At 38.6% G+C, this 22,372-nt stretch overlaps 1 protein-coding gene across 1 annotated transcript in view; it reads right to left on the bottom strand.

Annotated features, from left to right (window-relative positions):
* Positions 1 to 22,372, bottom strand: part of GLIS3 (GLIS family zinc finger 3) — a 173,231-nt gene that overhangs the window by 37,115 nt on the left and 113,744 nt on the right. The window contains exons 4-5 of the mRNA XM_059834214.1: positions 13,351 to 13,512; positions 11,853 to 11,963 (exon numbers count right to left, since the gene is read on the bottom strand). Coding sequence (XP_059690197.1) covers positions 11,853 to 11,963; positions 13,351 to 13,512 — 273 coding nt within the window. The remainder of the gene's footprint in view (positions 1 to 11,852; positions 11,964 to 13,350; positions 13,513 to 22,372) is intronic.

A 22,372-nucleotide genomic window follows, 5' to 3' on the forward strand; every position in this document is an offset into this window, starting at 1 on the left:
CTGTCACAGGTTACCAAAAATTGCCAGAAAAATCTGTATATAACATCAGCAATTGTTACTATACCGATGCAAAGATTTTCAGATTTCATATTCTTTTTTTAAACTCTGCAGCAGCCGTTATATAACACTGGCCTTCACTTTAAATATTTGATTTTGTGTTAATCTCCACTGGAACTTAAGTTTACGCAAGTACCAGTTCCTACAAGGATATAATAACCTGTTTGAAATAATATCTTGATTAGAGCCTAAGACCAGAACTGAAAAAACTTTGGCAGTTTTACTAGTTAGACATCCAAATTATTAGGCTTCAAGCATATGATTTTTACTCTTGCAAAGATTCCTTAGGACATCGCTGTACAGTTTCATCGACTGTCTGGAGACGTCTGTGTAGTGTGTTTCCTGGCTAGATGATGATGTGACGTGCTGGCTGGTCTGGCACTGCTAACTTTTAGAGTTCCTGTAGCCTGCCATTTATTGTGGGGCATTTCTGTTTCAGGTTGGGTTTTTCTTGTTAAAGCCCTAATTCAGCTTACAGTGCAGTCTCACAAACAACTGTGTCACTCTGCAGCACAGGGAGGAAACAAATGGGCAGATGAAGGCCCTCCTCATACAGATACTGCCAGTGAAAATAGTGTATCATTGCTTCAGGAGTAGTACTGAGGACTCCAAAATCAGTACCTGCCAATGCAGGCCATCTCCCAATACCCACCTCCAGCAGTGTGAAATCTGCATGGCAACGATGGACACAGAGGAGGTCCCAGCCTGGAACAGGGACACACAATGCAGACAGTCTTAAAGACATGAAAGGTGTTTGGCCTGCTGTCAGGGCAGTTAACTGCAACCTCTCAGGCATCCTTTACACAGCTTCATTCTTGCTTGCTCAGATACTGGTGATGCTTAAGTAGCATGATGGACAGGATAGCACATTTAAAGCTCAGACTGAAGTGCTACTGGGTAATGAGAATCATAGGCTTATAGAATCATAGAATCATTTAGGTTGGAAAAGACCCTTAAGATCATCAAGTCCAATCATAAACCTATCACTGCCAAGTCCACCACTAAACCATGTCCCTAAGCGCCGCATCTACACCTCTTCTAAATACATCCAGGGATGGTGGCTCAACCACCTCTCTGGGCAGCCTGTTCCAGTGCTTGATAACCCTTTTGGTGAAGACATTTTTCCTAATATCTAGTCTAAACTTCCCCTGGCACAAATTGAGGCCATTTCCTCTTGTCCTATCACTTGTCACTTGGGAGAAGAGACCAACACCCACCTTGCTACAGCCTCCTTTCAGGTAGTTGTAGAGAGCAGTAAGGTCTCCCCTCAGCCTACCCTTCTGCAGACTAAACAACCTCAGTTCTCTCAACTGCTCCTCATAGGACTTGTTCTCTAGACCCTTCACCAGCTTCATTGCTCTTCTTTGGACACACTCCAGCACCTCAATGTCTTTCTTGTAGTGTGAGCACCAAAACATAGCATTCGAGATGCGGCCTCACCAGCGCTGACCTCAGAGGGACAATCACCTCCCCACTCCTGCTGGCCACACTATTTCTGATATAAGCCAGGATGCTGTTGGTCTTCTTGGCCACCTGGGCACACTGCTGGCTCATATTCAGCCGGCTGTCAATCAATACCCCCAGGTCCTTTTCTGCAGGGCAGCTTTCCAGCCACTCTTCCCCAAGCCTGTAGCGTTGCCTGGGGTTGTTGTGACCAAAGTGCAGGACCCGGCACTTGGCTTTGTTGAATGTCATACAATTGGCTTCGGCCCATTGATCCAGTCTGTCCAAATCACTCTGCACAGCCTTCCTACCCTCAACACTCCCGTCCAAGTTGGTGTTATCTGCAAACTTACTGAGGGTGCACTTGATCCCCTCATCCAGATCATTGATAAAGATATTAAACAAGACCAGCCCCAACACTGAGCCCTGGGGAACACCACTTGTGACCGGCTACCAACTGGATTTAACTCCATTCACCACAACCCTTTGGGCCCGGCCATCCAGCCAGTTTTTTTACCTAGCAAAGAGTGCACCCACCCAAGCCATGAGCAGCCAGTTTCTCCAGGAGAATGCTGTGGAAAATGGTGTAAAAGGCTTTACTAAAGCCCAGGAAAACAACATCCACAGCCTTTCTCTCATCCACTAAGTGGCTCACCTTGTCATAGAAGGAGATCAGGTTAATCAAGCAGGACCGCCTTTCATAAAGCCATGCTGACTGTGCCTGATCACCTGGTTGTCCTGTATGTGCCATGTGATGACACTCAAAACGATCTGCTCCATCACCTTCCCCAGCACTGAGGTCAGACTGACAGGCCTGTAGTTTCCCAGATCCTCCTTCTGTCCCTTCTTGTAGACGGGTGTCACATTTGCTAACCTCCAGTCAACTGGGGCCTTCCCGGGTAGCCAGGACTGCTGGTAGATGATGGAAAGTGTCTTGGTGAGCACTTCTGCCAGTGGATGGATCTCACCTGGCCCCATAGACTTGTGTGTGTTTAAGTGGTGTAGCTGGTCACTAACCATTTCCTCTTGGATTGTGGGGGCTTCATTCTGCTCCTCATCTCTCTCTTCCAGCTCAGGGGGCTGGGTACCCTGAGAACGATTTGTCTTCCTGTTAAAGACTGAGGCAAAGAAGGCATTGAGTACCTCAGCCTTTTCCTCATCCTTTGTCACTATGTTTCATCCCGCATCCAATAAAGGATGTAGATTCTTCTTAGCCCTCCTTTTGTTGCTAATGTATTTACAGAAACATTTTTTAGTGTCTTCTACTGCAGTAGCCAAATTAAATTCTAGTTGGACTTTGGTCCTCCTACTTTTCTCCCTGCATAACCTCATGACATCTTGTAGACCTCTTGAGTTGGCTGTCCCTTCTTCCAAAGGTCATAAACTTCTTTTCCTGAGTTCCAGCTCTCTGTTCAGCCAGGTGGTCTTCTTCCCTGCTGTCTCGTCTTTCAGCACATAGGGACGGCCTGCTCCCGCGCATTTAAGATGATGTTCTTGAAGAATGTCCGGCCTTCCTGGACTCCTTTGCCCTTCAGGACTGCCTCCCAAGGGACTCTGTCAACCAGGCCCCTAAAGAAAGCTCTCCCAAGCCCTGTGTCAGGGAAGTGAAGACAAATAAATGCAGAAAAGGATACTATTTGCTACCAAAAATGAACCTGAAGAATGCAAAATGCTATGGACAGGCACTGACAGCTGTTTACAGAGTTTTGAGACAATCTGGATATTTTTTTGGCACATGTGTAAATGTAATGAAGGTGACAGCACTTATTCCTTCCAGTGCACTTTTCAACACATCACGCTGCCAAAGCTCACTGGAGTACAAGCTCAGGGCAGAAACCAAGTGCAGGGAGGAATCATGATGTGAAATAGCAAACATTAACATAAGAGTGAACCAACAATCTCCTGGTTGTAACAACTGCCCCAGCTGCCAGAGCACCATGAAAACCATAGGGTGGTTTCAGTGCTTCCTCCTCCCTGGAGACCAGAGCTCCACATGCACTGCTGGCATAGCACATCCCCCACAATGAAGCTTCCTTGTGAGGCACTTCTCGTGCATCCCACCACAGTGCACATCACTGCCACGGCAGCAGCTGGGGGGGCAGGTCAGCCACAGCCAGTCCTCTACCACTTTCAGGGTCTGTTTTCCTGTTTCTCACTGACCACACTCAAAAGAACTGGTCATTCATAGTCTCAGAAGTTTTCCAACAAACTGTATGATTAAATTCCTTAAACACTGCTGCCCATTCCTAATCCCTTTTTTGCCAACATCCCTTTCAGGAAAAATTGCTGCATGCCATGGTGCCCGATTTAGATTTCATTTTGAAAACAGGAAGTAAAGGGATTAAAGTTGGGGATTAAAACACTTACTCTTTACTGCATTTTTTCTGCAGGATAGTTTCTTAGTTGCCATGGGCACTGCTCACTGACCTTTAGCCCCTGAATGCACTTCTTTTTGCATTAGTGACATCTTTCAAATGGACTCCATAGAGAACAAATGAGGGAAAATATCCTTATGTTCAACTGCTCTCAAAGCAAGAAAATAGATTTGCTTCGCTTTCAATCCATTCTCTCCCTTTTGCAGTCTTAACAGTGAAGTCTGAACTAAGAGTTTGAACAAGGGCAAGTGAAACCTGAAAGACGCAGAAGCAAACCGGGCTCGTACTGTAGGACCTGGCTGTTTGGTCACCATGAGGCAGGTATTCACAAACAGAGCAGTTTCTCCAGATTAATATAGTCACATAATGGACAATGTCACTGGTAACTAGCTTAGTGCCTGAATAACCTGCTGAAATACCAATGATGTAATGCTCTAACCCTCCTTGGCTCCCTCTTTCCTTATCAATTAAACATTCTGAGTTAGAAAAAATAAAAACAAGTTAATTTATTTCCTGTAAGAAACACATTAAGCATTGTGTTTCTTGATTCACAAAAAAGCATAGTTAAAATACTGAGAAATTAAAGGAAATGAAAGAAAACTGGAAATAACTGTTGCAAAATTAAATAAATTAAAGATACTAGCTAAAGAAAATCACCAGACATTGTTTTCTATTCACACGTTCTCCACTAAATCTAAATGCTGGTGTGAAATTTTGTTTATTCCAAAATCTTTAATTAAACTGGTAGCTTCATTGATTGTGCAGTAAAATCAACATGTAGTCACAATAAAAAAAGCCTGCTTCTACTGTAAAAGAATGTAAACAATGAACAGTGAAGAAGTGTGCAGCCCTGTAAGAAGCAAGAGCTCTGTATTATTTTACTGAGGGAATAATGTATTTGCTGACATGACCCACAAAACACAAAGGCAGACAATCTCTCAAAACTTTACAGAAAACTCCACATTAACCCGTAATGAAAACACTTGTCTTATTTCCAGAGAACTACTGTTCAATAGGGTGATATCATGTCTTTAAGCACTTGGGTTTTTTCCCATTTCTCTTAATGTTTTCATTGTGAGATGGACAGGTTTATATACATTATACATAACAGGGCTCTAAGAGAGAAGAGGTGAACTGTTACAAAAGGGATATAAAATGACTAGGCTTCAGAAGAATTCAGTTATTGAGATCTGCCTCTAAAGGTGTAGATTTCATATCCCCTTTTTGCTAATACAGGGGTTGCACAGTGGCAGAAGAGCACTAGCTGCAGGATCATTACCAGCTGTGCAAGGTGGATTCTGTAAAACCCCCTCAGTTCAGACGGGAACCCCAGTCAAGGTCAGCACAGGCCACTCTGCAAGGCAATTCCAGGAATTGCTTTGGCCAGACAATCCATCTCCTTATTTCATTATTTCCAACATGCTCCACACCTAGTTTGGACTGCTCTGCTCTACTAGCCTCTACTACAGTCCGAAGTAGGAGCGGATATGGCTGATGTGTCATACAGCCTGCTTCATCTCAGCAGTGCAGTGTAGCACCTTTTTTTCTTTATTGTAATCAGGAAAAGTATTCTGAAAACTTCCAGCCATTGCTAGCTGATCGGTTTTTGAAAGAGCAATAAATGCAACACAGAAGAAATCATGCACAAATAGCAGCAGGATTAGAGAGACCCTGATTGCCTGTCCTTTATTCCTTCTCAGCACCGTAACACCTGAAAGGATCTCCTTCCAACCAGATATCACAGGAACAAATCTTGGAAGAGTCCATCTTCACTGGGAGAATATTTTGACAACTCCCCAAAGCCACTGTTCAGCCAATTTTACAATTGACCAATCTGTGTCATAAAGGAGGATTATTAGGCAGAAATGAACCAGGCTGGAAGTCTGTGCACATATCCCTTATACCCGGAGGTCTCACCACCTCCTTCATTCCTTAGTGACTTGGTAGATGTACCATATATACTACAATTCAAAAAAGCCTCCACCAAGTGTAGACAACTTTCAGAAATGTCCTTTGGACTGCCTTTCCTAAAGCTATGCCTCCATGATATTTGCTTTCTGGCAGAGACAGTGCAACAATTCTATCCCAGAAAAAGCCAGGAAAATGGACACAAGCACAATTGCTGTGCTAGACTAAGATTAAGTACAAATCAAATAAATAAATAAGGAGCAAAATATAGTATTGAATAGTATTGAAAAATCCAGTAGAGACCTAGGAGTATCACTATGTTATGCATCTGCTGAGCTGTTAAGCTAGTCAGCTGAATCCATGCCTGGTTTCCTCAAGACGCATTTGAATGAGCTAAGATGATGCAGGTTTCCAGGAGTTGGAGAGCTTTCAGAGGCAATTGTCGGGTAAGCATTCAGTATCTCAAAACTCGTCTGTATAATGTATCTGATCCATAACTAATTTACACAACAAGATCGAAGACATGGTCTGGGCACTGTTAAAACTGCCAAAGAATCAAAGACTGATAAGCTGAAAGATTATATTATTTGGTGTAAATTGTCTTTCAGTTCAAGGCCCAGACTAAGACTTTTACCCTCCCTTTAGCTGGTCTGTTTATCTGAACTGCTCAAATTATCTTTTCCTTTTTTCCACAAAGATGAAGCTAACCAGTTGTATCCTTATTCATTACACTTTCCTTTAATTAAATGGAAACAATCTTTTAAATCTTTTTTTTTTGGCAGGACACACTAGCTTAAGAACTGTTATACATGACAACAGTTGTTCACTGGTATAATTATGGATAAAATTAAAACTGTATCTAAAAGCATAGCCACTGCATTGTTCAGATGACAAGGTAGATGTTACCGAACTGATCTTGTCCTTGCCAAACAGCTGTATGAAATCAAGGCAATCTTTTGTCCTTTTTTTAAATTATCTCTTATCTATCTGAAAACGCATTTTTTTAAAAGAGAAAATGTTTAAAAAAGGCATTAGACATTGCAGATGTTCATGACAATATCTACACAAAGCCAGTGGAGGATCCATTCCATCCACAGTGGGACTTGCACTGTAATACGTAGGAGAGAATTAAATATTTTCTTTAGATTTACAAATACAGATTTCTTCAGCAAGACTCCTACAGAAATAGCAAATTGGTTTTCATGGTATACTTGTATGAAAAAGATAATGTTCTTGTACAAGGCTGAGTGCTAGCTCGCACAACAAACAGATCTTCATGAAGAGCATAATGGTAGTATTTGCCTTCTACATTGGCTTCAAATCATTGGATATGTAATAGTGCAGACTCTGGATTTTGTTAATGACATGTTGCATAATTTCATTTTCACTAACTTCAATACAAAGACTTGCAAACTAAGAGATCTATGGATTCATATTTTCAAATACAGTATCATCAGTTCACACATGAAAGAAATTTGCTGTTTACTGAAAACACGAAGTGTAACCAACTGAAAATAAGCTTACTTGTGTCAAGTATTTCCCTATTTTTTGACTAGTCAGAGACCCCACAGGATGACTCAAGGAACAAAATTACTCAGCCCTGCTGAAGATACCGAAGCAAAGCTCTCAACTGTAGCCTTCCTTATTAAAGCTGTTCTACAAATAAGAACTATAGGATCTAATAGACATAATGATTCACCCTGACTTCATGTAGACAGTATTTCTCCCATTAACAGCTGCACCTAATATTATAGGCTGGCAATTTTCAGAGCCAATCTATACTCAGAACAAAAAAGTACCAATGCATATATGGTTTTCAGATTTTATGAAGTCAGAAAATAGTGTGTTGTAAGAGGAATAAGTAATATGAAGATTACCTGAAGCAAACATCTGCCTCGCTCATCCTTCTGTTTTCCTAACCTCTTCTGATTCTCTGTACTTCCACAAAGCAAGCCAAGTAACTATATTGTTTTTACTGGGTATTTGAAAGAAGAAATGAAATGGCAATTTTAACCCATGAGTTTTTCCTCCTTGTCCTTTTGTTTCAAAAATCCTGCATGTTTACCATTGATTCTGGGAAACAATCAGTTTAGGCTGTTATAGTCCCTCTCCATATAAAAGCTGCTAGTTCAGGAAGTGAGTCAGCTAAAAACTGGATTTCTCTCCCTTTTAGAATTTTCCAAAAGAAAAAAAACACTCATTTCTCTTTCTGATCCTGGTCTGCCTTGAAAATGCATGGAAGATTGAAAAAGCTGAACAATTGTTAGGTAATTATTGACGTAAGGTGAAAAGAAAAGATAAATGATTCATGAGATCCTAAATTAGTATGAGGTCCAAGCTAAAGATTAGCAAACACACAGCATGTCAAATGTTTAAGTGGCACTTGCCTGTATGTACTAATACGCTTTCTAAATTGACAATTTAGTTGAACTCTGCATATGGAAAAAATGAAGGAAAGAAACAGGGCGAAAGATGAGAGACTACAGGAGTATCTGGGGTGGAAGAAAGTCCTGGGACTAGTCTTACCACAGCGTACGCACCTCAGCCACCTACAGATGTTGAGCTGGATTGCGTATCCTAAAGACCCAAAGCAAAGATGGAAGATAAAATAAGAAAGAAACTGAAAGAGAAAAGGATTATAAAAATGGAATGAGAGAAGGAAAAAAGCAGGAGAATACATAAATTAAGGCTAGGCAGCCTGAAGGTTATTTTAAAGTACCAATTTAGAAGCAGATGCTTCTTCCAGATCAGGACCAAGATCCATCCAGACTGCTTTAAGTTATGTACACTGTGTCCACTCTCGACTGGCATTTCAGGAGAAAGAGTGAGTAATGGCAAATAAGCTGTACAGAATAACTACACTTTTCCCTAATCTATTTAGCTTGATGCTGACTTCTATCCTGCAGCATGATCTTGAAGCACCAATATCCCTTGCAAATCTCATGTTTATTTTTCAACCCTGTCTCATTACCCACAGAAATATCCAGTTCCCTTTGAATCCCACAAGGCTCTTAGCTTCCATTGTATGTTGTGGTAATAAGCACCACATGGTAACTGTTCAACTTACTTAGAAAAAAAACCTTTTGTGTTTGTTGTCCTTTCAAAGTTGAAAGGAGGAGACGACTAAGAAGAGGGCAGATTTTAAAAATAATTGTAGTCCAGGGGCATGTTGTCCATTAGCATTCCTCTCAGCATCACTTTATGTTCTCATTTTGGGTGCTGTCTAGTTTTCTATCACTGACTTCCCTACTTAGAAGGAGCTCCACCCATCTTCTCCAAGGGAAGATGAAATCCAGGCACAGTCAGCAATTTTTACTTTTTAAAGTAAGATAGGAAGCACTGCTTTTTATCCCATCAAAATATTTTAGAAGTACAAATGGAATATTATGATGCATGGAGATTATACTTAAAATGTTTTGCTAGACATTTTCAGCATTTCTTCCTAGGTGTTTGCATGGTATTTGTGTACTGGTTTGCCCTCACGTTTATGAAGAATTATACAAATTACACAAAGATGATTAAAGCAGGCATGGGTCTCTTTACTCTTCTGCTTTCCTTTGAAAAGTAAACAACAGTTAAATTGCTTGCATTAAATGTATTTGTGCCGGGATCTTCTTGGTCTACAGGATTTTATCCCATTACCTGGAGGGATTCCCAGTTAAATGTATTTGGTGGATGGTGGAGACTGGGGGTTGGGAGAAGAAGGGGATCAGTGACTGCCTTACAAGATTTGCAGAAAAGGCACTTTTGCCTTACATGATAAGCCATAAACATATATCAACAAAAGTTACTTAGAATAATTCAAAGTTGGAAATTTATCTATATCACATTGCATAATCTGGCCCCATCTCAGAGGGCCAAGGAAAGGGTCAAAGCTTTGAAGACAGATCTAGAAAATCTGGGCTGAAGACTCAATGTAATGTTTAGCACAGCAAGTAGTTGATTCCGCTGTTATAAATATATTTCATCCTGCTATTTTAAGTCTATGCAACATCAAAGACATATTTGCAGGTACAGTCTCGGAGAGCGAGCAACTTAAGACACCACAATAACATCCCTTGGTGTGTAGGGGGAGGTTAAAAGGAGGATTAAAAGCAGCCAGGCACGATACATTAAATGAATCCATGACTAATGGGGTGTGACAGCACAGGATTTCATTCTTTTCAACAGAGTAGATCCCTAGGGCTGGAAGTATTACTCCACTATGCCTTTATCACCTATGGTTATTTTTGATGAATTTACTTTTTTTAAAAGACTTTTTTGACATTAAGCCAATTTTCACTTTTAGTTAAAGCCATTAATAACCTTAATTCTGCATTAAAAGATTTATTGTTTCTTACTTTTTATTATTATTACTGCCAGGAAATATTTCAAATACCAAAGCATGATGTTAGTTAGCAATTATAAGTTCTCAAAGGTCCAGTAACTATGCTGTACCTTGTAAAAATAATACATTGCAAACTTTATCCATGCTTTAAGTATCTGGCTTGATAAATGCCACAATTTTTCTTTTCTTTTTGTGGAGGTTTGGCTTATTTCCCCTTCCATGTGTCAGCATATCTCAGGTGACCAATGAGCATAAATAAATTCTTATCAAACAGAGATGAAAACCCAAGCAATTTCAAGTCTAGAATGTGCCTATAGAGAGTCAAGCGAGGAGTAAAAAGGGCCAGGTTTAAATTGTTTGGCACAAAGAAGGAATAGAAAATGAGCAAAATCAAATAGTGAATGAAATGCAGGAAGGAAAATCCCACATAGTATTGCAAAATGACAAAATGAAAGAGACGAGGTAACACATTTCCCTTTCAACAACAGTAATGTTACAGTGAAGTTTAATACCTTTATTCAGGTCCATTATGCCAGTTTTAGTTGAGGCATCACACACAAGTTTCGCAGAATGCAACATCTTGATCAGCATTTACTTTATGTGCTTGTAAAAGCCAGGGTCTGGGTGGCTGAGTTGCCCTCCTGGGATAGGCAGGACACGGCTCACAGACCTCCTTTGGCAGTCCTGCCTGTAGGAAGTGTGCACAGGAGCAAGGGAGCCAAAGCACTATTTATTAAGGTGAAAATGAATGCTCAGTTACTTCGTCTCTGATACAGGAGTGGGCATTCCTAAGTTTAAAGGAAATTCCTCAAGAATACTACAGGCCAGTTCCTCAGAGGCTGACACGCAGGTCTCTGCTGCCATGTCCTGCTTCAACAAACCACTGAATCAAAACTTAATCTTCGAATTGGTATACTGCAGCTTTAAAGACTGCCACTGCAATTTTTTTGCTACTTTCTATGAATGTCTGTGCATTTAATTTTAAAACCTCTAAACTATAACTTGTTTTACATGGGGCTGACGTCTCAAAGGTTTATTTGTCCCTACACCAGTTCATACATGTTCCCCTTTTATCAGGACTGATTTCCTTTAAAATGAAAGCGTAGATTTCTATCCTTAATGATCTAAACAATCTAATGAAATAGTGCCAGTGATTAATAGGAGATACGATGAAAAATGGTCAGGAAAAAAAATAATCATTCCCTTAGGTTGCAACTCAGCTCTTCAAAGATGTGCTTATACATATAAACAGCTGTTGACTCATGGACCTGACATCCACAGGGAACCGATGTTGTGAAATGTCTTGGTATTTGGAAGTGTCTGGCATATGGAAACACAATTTAGAGCTTAATCTCACATACTGTCCATCTGCCCTCAAAATCCATCCTACCATCTGAGACTGGCCATGTAAACTGGATTTTGTACTACTATGTATTTACCAAGTGGCAGAACTTTAAAAACAAAAATTCCTGTTTAAAAAATTATTTTTTGTTTGCCTCATTATGTATGTTTAGTGATTAATCATCACATCAGCAAATAAAAAGCACTAAAGCAGTCAGCCTCATTAAGTCAAAGATGAAATTATCATCCATGCAAGAACCATATATATTATTTCTCATTAACGGTTTTTCTAATCAACAGTCTGAAATCAGCACATGTACTTGAAGATGCATTGAAACATCTAATATTAGAAGACTGACTTCTCCACATAAGCTTTACAGTCAATACGGCAGAAAATTTACCTTTTTCCTGACTTGTTGGTCTTTGGAAGAATGGGCTTTCACATGCTTTCTCAAGGAACTTGGATCTGTGTATCGTTTAGTACATCCTGGAATCTGACATGCATAAGGTTTCTAAGTCAAAAAGAAAAAGGATAAAGCAGCTGTTACATCACAGATTATTTTAACTCAAGAGAATCCCTTTTGAGCCTTGGGATGCTGCAAACCACATTACTACAGAACATAAATGTTGTACATTATTACAAGCAGAATGCTCAAAATTTATTAGAAAGGGAAAGGAGGAAAGGCTTATAAGGAAGACAAACAAAAGGAAAGCTTTCATTATGGCACCTTTCATTGTTACCTTTTTTTTTTTTTTGTAATCAGTACAACGAATATTGTTAGTTATACTCACAATTCTTCCACCCTCAGAGCAATCTTTGATTTAATCAGAAATTACATTCTTTAGTGAATCAGGTAAAGAAACTGCAGTAAAGGCCCAGATAGACTGTTTAGGATTATAGAAGAATCTGCTTCAGAAAAAGAGAACAAGAAAAAGTGTTAGTTTACTACATTACAAAGAGAGCAAGCAAAAATGAAAGCAAGCATTGAATACTGAAGTTTCAAAAATATTACATGTAATTTTAGAAAGATACCAGTCCTGTAATACCTTTGTACTTTTCTTAGAAGAAAGCCCAATAACTCTAACTCACCAAATAAATATAAATCTCTATAAATATCTCCTTCTGCTGTTCTAACCTGCCTGATTTCCCTGAAGACTTGTAGGTCCACAGTACAGAGTATTAAATGAACATTAGGTCCAACTGTTTGCTGAAATTAGCTATTTTGCAATTTAGCCATTTATGTTTCACAAAGCATTTCCGAAAACACCTTGTACAAATTATTAACTTACCAGCCATACTATCGACTATTCAAAATGGATAATTTAAGTTTTGTGACTGCCATTTAATTCAAATGGCATTGTTCTCATTTTCTTTCTGGACTTCTGCCCTTTGGAAACTGCTTGTCCCTGATGAAACACGAGCTTTTGTCATGAAACAAAACTTTTTAAACAAATCTCAGCTGTGACTCAAATTCACAAGTTGCCGTTTGTTGGCATGAAAATTTTTAGATTTACAAAATTATTCTTCCTCTCTTGACTTTCTGGTACATGTCCCAGCTTTAACTGAGTTTTTGTCAAAGAATAGCAGTTATTACCGCAGATAGCCTCTGTGTCTTTGCACAGTGACTTCAGGTTCCCTAAAGATCACCTAAGGGGGAGAATGTTACTGCCTCTACCTGCAGCAAAGCCCATGGAGCTGTGGCCTTTTTATCAACTAGTTTGGCCCATCTTCATCCATGCTTACATTACTGGGTCACTTCTGAAACAGCTTAAAGAGCCTCATCAGACACTTCTCCCTCCTCTATCTAAGGTTACGGGCTACCTGCTGCCACCAAGCTGGAGGAAAGGAGCACACGGTCTAATGTACAGGGGTCTGTAATGGGACTTCTGGTTCCTTACAGTGTCCAAGTGTGTCCTCTGGTGCTTGGCGCGGTCGCTGGAGTTGCTGAATGCTTTCTGGCAGCCAGGGTGCTGACAAAGGTACGGCTTTTCACCCGTATGGCTCCTTAAATGAATCTTGAGATTTTCTAGTCTGGAAAAGGCTTTCTTGCAACCCTCAAACTAGAAAAGAGAAAGAAACGATTTGAAAGGAAAGCACACACAGCAAACTGCAACAGCAAACACGAAGCAGGAGGGTGAAAAGGCTTGCAGAGACCTCCAGCCTGCTATGGCTGACTTCTCAGTGTGGGTATTGCTCCGGGGTTTGAACCATTTAGACCATAAGAATCTATTCATCGTCCCTGCACATGGCTGAATTAGGAAACTATGTCCTACTCCCATTTTACAGATGGGACACTGAGACCCAAAGAGACCGGTCAGCTCAGAGCGCAGCACCACTCAGCCTATCTGGGAAACACAGCCCCAGCTGATTCTCCCAATAGCACACAGAAAGCAAAATGGTCACTGTGCGGTTCCCAACTCCAGTGCTAGCTACCCTTATCTCGGCTCTGGGCTTGTTTGGGTATTAGCAACTGAGCTGAACACAGGCATCTCTCAGTACCGACCCACCCTACAGAGCAGTAACAAAATCATGCAGGGAAATGTCAGTCTGCTCTGCCTTGATGATGGTGATGATGGTAAAATGATTTTTGAAATATTTCTTTACCTTTCTGCCATGAATAAATGTATGAGGTACTATGAATAATGGGAGCCCATCAACATAGGATTTAATCCCTACAGGTAACCAATAATCATGTGGCACAGTACTTCTACACCTAATCAAGTACTGTATCTGCAGAGAAACCTATATTTATATGAGCAGAAAACCAGTTCTTCACGTATCATGTTCCCATAGCATACTTTATCCTAAGGGAAACTAAAACCCATCAGTTCTATGTGACACCAGCATTTTTATGTACATTTGATTTCAATTAGACTTCAATATTTATGAATATTAAAGTATAAGCTTTTTTAATTCTGTCAGTCAAGATCAGTTAATCTTATTAGTTTCAGCTGCATATTTCACTGTCCAACATCTAAAGCATCTGCTGCATAACACGCTAGTTTGCAGTTTTTGTATACTTGCAAAAATAATAATGCATTAATAGAGATGTCAAACATTTCTAATGCTAACACAAAATTTTACACCATTTCTTTTCCTATTCATTTTACTCACTTGAAAAGAAATGGGCCATTTTCCACTGATATTAGAATAACACAAATAAATTTTATAATAGATTACTCAGTGCATGTATTTTTACAAAAGCACAGGTAGGAAAACACAGACGTAATTCTGATCATAATTAGCATGCCCGTCTTGCAAATCTTTAAGACCCTCAAAAAAGAAAAAAAACAGGATATAAAATTTTCATCACTTAATTTTAAGCACTTCAGTTTTTTGAATTAATGCAAGAGAGTTACAATTTTGAAGAATAAAGAGCAGGGAGAAAATACAGAAAAAAAAGTTCCAGCCTCCTCAAACAATCTGGGGAGGCTGAACTTCTGTGCAGCACTCCCTAACAGCTTTTGTTTACTTTTAGAAACAGAAGGAAATATAGATTGAATGTTGCCCAGGAAAACATAGCATAAAGGACAAAATACACATTACCTATAAAATAGCAATATTAAAATTAAGCTTAAGAAATTACAGCTTGAGAAAGGGGATGAACTACCCCCCACTATATCATAACTGCAATTTTATCTTTCACACACATCAATTTCAGAAAATTTCTCAACCCATGAAGCTTTTTATTTATATGCCATCCCTTTATCCAAAGCAAACCTACAGTGCTTTTCAGATTATCCAATATTGATCACTAAATGTTAATTTGTGCTTGTACATATAGTCTTGCCTTTATGTTTATGAAGGTTTAGTATGCAAGCAAAGCATTGTTGCAAGTGTAAAAATATAGGTACTTTTAGGGGACTATTATTAGAAAATATTCCAGGATAAATAAAAAAAAAAAACTTAGACAGATATCTCTTACAATTGCCTGGATAAAAATACCACTTTTTTTTTAGGAAAAAGTAAAGAGTGGAGAAAGCATAAAAAACATGACAGCTAAAAGACTGATATAAGAAATGGCCTTCAAAAAGCAAAATAATTCAAGAGCAGTTATATAAAAATTACAAAGAAACCTACTGATTAGCCTTTCTTAGGTAGACAATTTATTTCTTACTAAATTCATAAAAGAACAACCATTCATTCTAATGACAGTAACTAAGCTGTACATAAGTGTGAAATAAATTGTAGTATATCAAGCAACCTTCAATTTCATAGGGTAGAACTCAGCCCAGTGAAAAAGTTCTAATAGCAGGCCCTCTGTTTTGTTTATTTCACAAGTTATTACACTTTGAATCTTCAAGCATGCAAACAAAACTAAATGTGCAAATAATTGTTTATATGATTGTAAAATTAGCATTGAAGTTAACTGGGCAAAAATGTTTAACTGAGTAGAACTGGGGAATGTTATCTTACAAATTTAAAAGTTGTGATTTCTGAAGAGTCCTGCGTTGCTGCTCATAACTTGGAAGCAGAGAAGATAGTCTGAAGTTCTCTCGCCCCTCCACAGCCCTAAATTATTGTGTGTCATATTCACAAGGCTATATATAGTTGTGTATTGCAGAAAAGGTCATTCTACAAAAACACAGAAACTACAAGGCTGTATTATTAGAAAGACCATCTTTACACAACAGTTAAAGAATATTTACTCTAAACCCCAGACTTTTTGAAGCCTTGGAAATCTCTGATGCTTAAGATAAAAGGAATGAAAAGATATTCTTTCCAACAACACAGAACATACGTTCTTTGCTGATAACCAGATTTGAATGAAAGTATTCCAACGAAGACACGATTACCTATGGGTGAAAAAAGTCAGGTAGATGGTAGTTGTATTTTGAAATGGAACTCTTCGTAGTTTCTAAGTTATTAACTGTGGTAGAAGAGGAGAATGTAACACCTTTATTACAATTAGTCACTTAAGTAGATAGCATGCATTTGGCATTTTGAAGCTGTTTAACACTCCTAAACATACTTCTGATTAAACTAGATTTTTTGGAAGTTTTATGTGGAATTAATTGTGTAATATTTTCCTAAACTGCAATACAGAAGTCATAGTTACTGAGCTTTTATTTCTACTGTTGCATGCAAATTGAAACCATTAAGTAGCTCTTAAAGAAAACTTCCTCTCTGTACTTCCTAAACTTGGGAGTTCTTTTTAAAACATATTCATTGGAGTGTTCATATCCATGTTTACTTTACATTTTTATAAGGATAATTGTCAAAAGCAAGAAACAATGTATTTACAGTGAAAGGTGAAGCACGTCAATAAAAAGCAAAAGCAGTGCTATGACTTTAAAACACTTGTGTTCTCATGAGTCTGCTGTTCATGTCTGTGTACACAGAGACCGTGTTCAGTGTACTGGGCAACCATCCTGTAAAATTACAATATAATTACACAGATTTATATAAAATAAGCTGTGCAACATGCAAAGCCCTGCTGGAGGCACCATGCACATCTGAGCCCTGTCTGGAATTAGACAGCAACCTTCATTATGAAATACATTTAGACCCTTACACTGTAGGAATAGCATGGTAATACCTGTGTGAATACTTTAATATTAGTAGTAGGTACTCAGTGGCCAAATGTTTAAGAAATTAGTCAGTCTTCACTGTAAAAGAAACTGCTCTGATTATCTCAGTTGATCACTAGTGTAATAAAGACCTTGCTCTGGCAAACAACATGTCTGAGAGCTGATCCATTCACAGAAAAGTATCTAGTCTTGATTTTAAAAGTCAATGACAGACAGCCCAGCTTTCTCTTAATCCAACTATACCCTAATATTATCTGGTATTAAAAATCTTCACTTTTCGCTATCTAAATTTGTTTTGCTTCAGCTTCCAAACAGTGTATTGTCTTTTGTCTTCTTCTGCTATATTAACAGGATAAGTAATGTAAAAGATAACTTCTGATTCTAGGTATTTTCTGTTACCAAGTCACTTAACTTTCTCCCAAATAATTTATATATATAAAAATTACTTGCTTTCTCACTATAAACAATGTTTTCTCAGACCTACTTTGAAATGGATTCTAAACCCAAGACAAATAAAATTAAATACTCTTAGAAGTATTGACACCTGAGCAGTATTTGATTTTACAGTAATGTTTCATCCAATATACAACACAATGTTACTGTCCTATTCTGATACTGTCACATTTAGGCTTTTAATGTCTTTTTTTATTTGAATCACTTACACACAGTGATCCTCAAATATTTTTCAGCATCATTGTATCTGTGGGAGGATCATCTATTTTTTAAGTATGAAGGATAAGCATTTTCCTAGTCTGTTGTAAGGTGTGGGGAAATATTTATGGGATATTACAATGAATACATTTCATTACATGTTCCCAGTCTGGTCTCTTTCTAAGCTTACGGGGAGAGGGATGTTTTTCCTTTTTAAATTTGACTTTGCTAAACATCAACTTTTCTATAACCATTAAATAGCAACAGCTGGCTTTCTGTGTATCAAGAGCTAGCCAGTGTCCACACGAAGTCTCAAAAACAAACCTACATACTTCAGTGACAGAATACATTTTGTTCTTCAGTAAAACAGAATACATGCCTCAGGCAAGAAGCAGAAGAGACCAAGAGGCCCCCAGAAGGCTGTGATATAGGGAAATGATTGGATGAGATACATCCAAATGATCTCAGAAAGTTAGCTGTGACCTACGCTTGATGGAAAGGTGAAGAACTGTCCAAATCTCTGCCAAACGGACTTGGAAGAAATCAACCCAACCCCTCATACGCACCCAGGCTGTACTAACCAGATGCTTCAAATACGTTCCTATACAGTTGCAGAATACCAGTTCATTTGGCTTAGTAACCTGTTCAGCCATGGTGAGCCTTTGATCATGCAAAAAGAGAAGAAAGAAGTGCAACCGGAAACTAAGATACATATCAAAGGGGAGAAATTCCTCCCTGATTTTACAAGGTCAACAAGATAAGAAGCTTCATCCTAGCAAATATGCTTTCCATGAAAAAGTATCGAAATAATCAACATCTCTACCTTCTGTGGCTCTTTTTCGTTAAGCACAATGGATGCTACTTCTGGTCCAAGGACACATGGCATCCTAACAGTGTGGGACTGGGCCTTCCCCACTACATCCACAGAGGTAGGAAAAACAGTATTTTCACACATGTACAGTTCAGATCAGACGTAGCTCTTCCTTTGCCAGCTAACCCATGGCTAACCCTGATTGCACAGGACCACACAGATGCATACTCTAAAAACTCTTCACATGATATGGTTTGGTTTTCCATGGATAATTTCCGTTGTCCCCTTCTGACTACTTCCACATTCACCTGGGATACGAAATATATGATCAATATTTCAGTAGTAGTCTTAGCAGTGCTAGGCATTCAGGTAACGTGACTTTTCTGAATCAAACCCTCTTTTTCAGTCATTCAAGGATCGTGTTAGCCTTGTTTAAGTCATGGCATTTTACAGAGGGTTTTCATTAGAGTTGGTAAGATTAAATTCCCACTCAGACTCACTTTTTGCTGGGCAGAATTTCTCATCTTGTAAATATAAGCTATATTTCTTCATTGCTGCTGGTATGGCTTTGCATTTAGCTGTTTTACAGCGCACCTTTTTGTAATGCAGTAATTCAGCGAAGTCAATCAGACCTTCTGTAACAGTGTGATATCCTCAGTATTTGTGGCTCTACTAGTCCCTGTTGAATGTACAAAGTTTACCCACTTAGCACCACTATTTTGAGAACAAAGGACGCACTCTTCATCTAATATGTACCCTACCAATGGAATTTAACACAAACAACTTAAAATCATAGAATCACAGAATCATTTAGTTTGGAAAAGACCCTTAATATCATCAAGTCCAATTGTAAATCTATCACTGCAAAGTCCACCACTAAACCATGTCCCTAAGCGCCAGGTCAACACCTCTTTTAAACACCTTCAGGGATGGTGACTCAACCACTGCCCTGGGCAGCCCGTTCCAGTGCTTGATAACCCTTTTGGTGAAGAAGTTTTTCCTAATATCCAGTCTAAACCTCCCCTGGTTCAACTTGAGGCCATTTCGTCTTGTCCCATCATTTGCTACTCGGGAGACGAGACTGACACCCACCTCGCTACAACCCCCTTTCAGGTAGTTGTAGAAATCTCCCTCCACATAAGGTTCAAAAATCTCATGTAGTTCAAACATGAAAAGCCTTGGAGAAACCAAATTATAGTCCATACTGTCTTTTTCAAAAAGAGAACTGCTGGCATTTCACAGTCAGTATTTTATATTCCATTCCACACTGATCCCCATCAGCACTGGGACAAAATTCAGTGCAAAACCTCCTTCGGAAACAGCATTATCTGCCTATGATTCCACATTTGAATTACATTTAAGATTTATTCATTAATAAATTATTAATGAATAAAATTAGACTATTTTTAAATATTCTGTGCTTGTATTTACAATTTTATTTAATTTTTTTTTCAGTAAAATATCAATACAGAAACCTAGTACTAGTTTTCTACATTTTCCTTCTTCCATCCCAGACTGTAGAAGTAACAGCTTGATAACACATGCTCCCTCAAAGAGCTAACAGATATGGGAGAAGAAAACGAAACAAGTGGGACTCTACAAAGGCGAACAAAGACTCCAAGATGTTTCATGTAGCCTTCTGAGTCTTTGTAAACAGAGTGAGATAACTTGATATAACATGTGCTGAAAGATCCAAACTAGTATTAGTCTGTCTGCTTGAAGACAGTATAAAATGTTGCCTGTTCCTCACGCAGATGTAGTATCTGGACATTGACCTGATCGCCTTCACAACAGCAAGTTACTGTCTGAGACTGCTTTGACAAGCTGCTTGACTTTAGTCATATTCATAAGCTGACCATTAGCATGACAAATAAAAGTTTTAAATCCTACACTTCGGAGAAGGTTATCTGAATGAAAATATAAGCCATTTCTGTATTTTAGGGAATGCTGTCATACATGAATGTATACGAGCAAATGGAGGGAATGGTATCCCTAAAAACTACAGAGGAAAAAATAAATCCAGAGTAACACATACATAAGGCCCCAAACCAAATCTTCGAATTGTTCAGTATTCATCTAGCATTTTAAACAGATTATTAGCAGATAAAGGGCAAATTAATTATTTAACAATGTTGGTTTATGTTTATCTGAGAATTAATTTTGAATGCTCTGATATGCTGACCAGGTTGCACCAAGGCAAGTGGTATCACAAGGACGAAGTACCTTTCCCCAGCTTTGCATTTATCAGGCAAACAGATGTTCTTTACGTGGCCTTCAAACAACAACAATGCATTTCAAGCATTAATTAACAGTCTTTTAAAAACCATTTCCCTTCCTCAACAGCATTAGCAGGGTGCTGCTCTGCAAGAGATGTAAGGGCTTTCAAAAAATTGATAGTAAGACCTCATACGAAAACCTTTTACATAGCTTTTTATTCCCCCAGACTCTCCTGCCTGGCAATCTTGTGAACGACACATAATTAGTGTCAGGCATCATTCAAACTCCTGACAGCAGGTGCTCACCAACAAGGAGGCTGCATGCCACAGCTGAGATTTAAAAGCCCAGGTTCATTTCATGTAAAGTAAGTGCTGTGCTTTTAACCCTTAAGGTGTTTAAATAGGGAAAAATGTAGCATTCAGGGCAGCACTTCATCATAGTGCAACCATTTCTATCTGAACAGAATACATTTTGTGACATGGTGACTGAATGCTTTGGTGGATGTACAGTGCTTATATAAGGCTATATTTTCCTCAAATCTATGCATATGTGTTGCATATGTGTCGCATACGATTATAGTAAATGCTTGTTTGCCCAACCATTCGATGACAATTTGGTCCAAAGCTTATTAAAGTCAATAGGTAATTACTCTCTTTATTTCCTCTTAAAAAAAAAAAAAAACATTCCCTCCACCGCAATATCCTTACTTCAGGTACTTCTGGTAGATGCCATTAAAATTTTATGATCCAGCATTGCATAAGTATAAATGCAAACAAAAGATAATTACAGACTATAACAAAGCCTGAAGTAAATTGTAATTTATCTTCTTTGTACTTCCTACTTTGAGTTAAAAGCATTATTATACTCAGTAGATGTCCAAGAAAGTTCATACTATGAGTCAGATGTAAGACTTGTGGGACTAGTCAGTGCTTATGGCTATAAGGCTCATATTTTAGAAGCTTTTGACTAAGGAATACATAATGCTTTTGTGTGTGTGTGTGGATACAAGAAGATTAATAAACAATACCCTAATCTGATTTCAGTTTTCCAATACATCCATCTCTTTTGGTATATTTTAAGTAAGAAAAGCTATATACTGCTGCTATAACTGAAAAATGCAATGAAATCAATGGAAAAAAGGAGATATTAATGCAGAGCAAAAAGTTACACATTGGCTAACATATGGGAAATTGACTTGGGCTAATTTTTCAGACACACACACAAGAGAGGCTAGTCTCTTGTGTTCTCTTTGAACAAAATCTCACTTTATCAGTCACACTGTACACATTTGGCTAAGTATTTTGATATGTAGATGGATTACTTGAGTTTATCAATAAAATTTAATTTTAATCTCCTTTCCAAGGAGATCAGTATTCACAGAGAACACTGGTGTTAGTTCTGACAGAAGAAAAAGGAACAGTGGCTGAAGGATGCCACCAAATTGCAATAAAGGTAGAAGAGGAAAACAGGTAAGGAACTGTCCCCACACACAGTACTCTTTTATTGTGAGAGCTGTCTTTACAGATGGCTCTTTTTATTTATGTGTTCTTGATAAATGTAGCATGCTCATTGCTCCTTTTCATTTTAATACTCTGGAGATCTTCATACTTCTCACATTGTAGAGATCTCCACCATACCGTATACTCTTACTTTCTAGGTAACACCATACCTAAAGACACAAATACCTCAGCTGAAATGAAACACAGTTCA

The sequence above is a fragment of the Gavia stellata genome, chromosome Z, assembly GCF_030936135.1.
Source record: "Gavia stellata isolate bGavSte3 chromosome Z, bGavSte3.hap2, whole genome shotgun sequence".
NCBI lineage: Eukaryota > Metazoa > Chordata > Aves > Gaviiformes > Gaviidae > Gavia > Gavia stellata.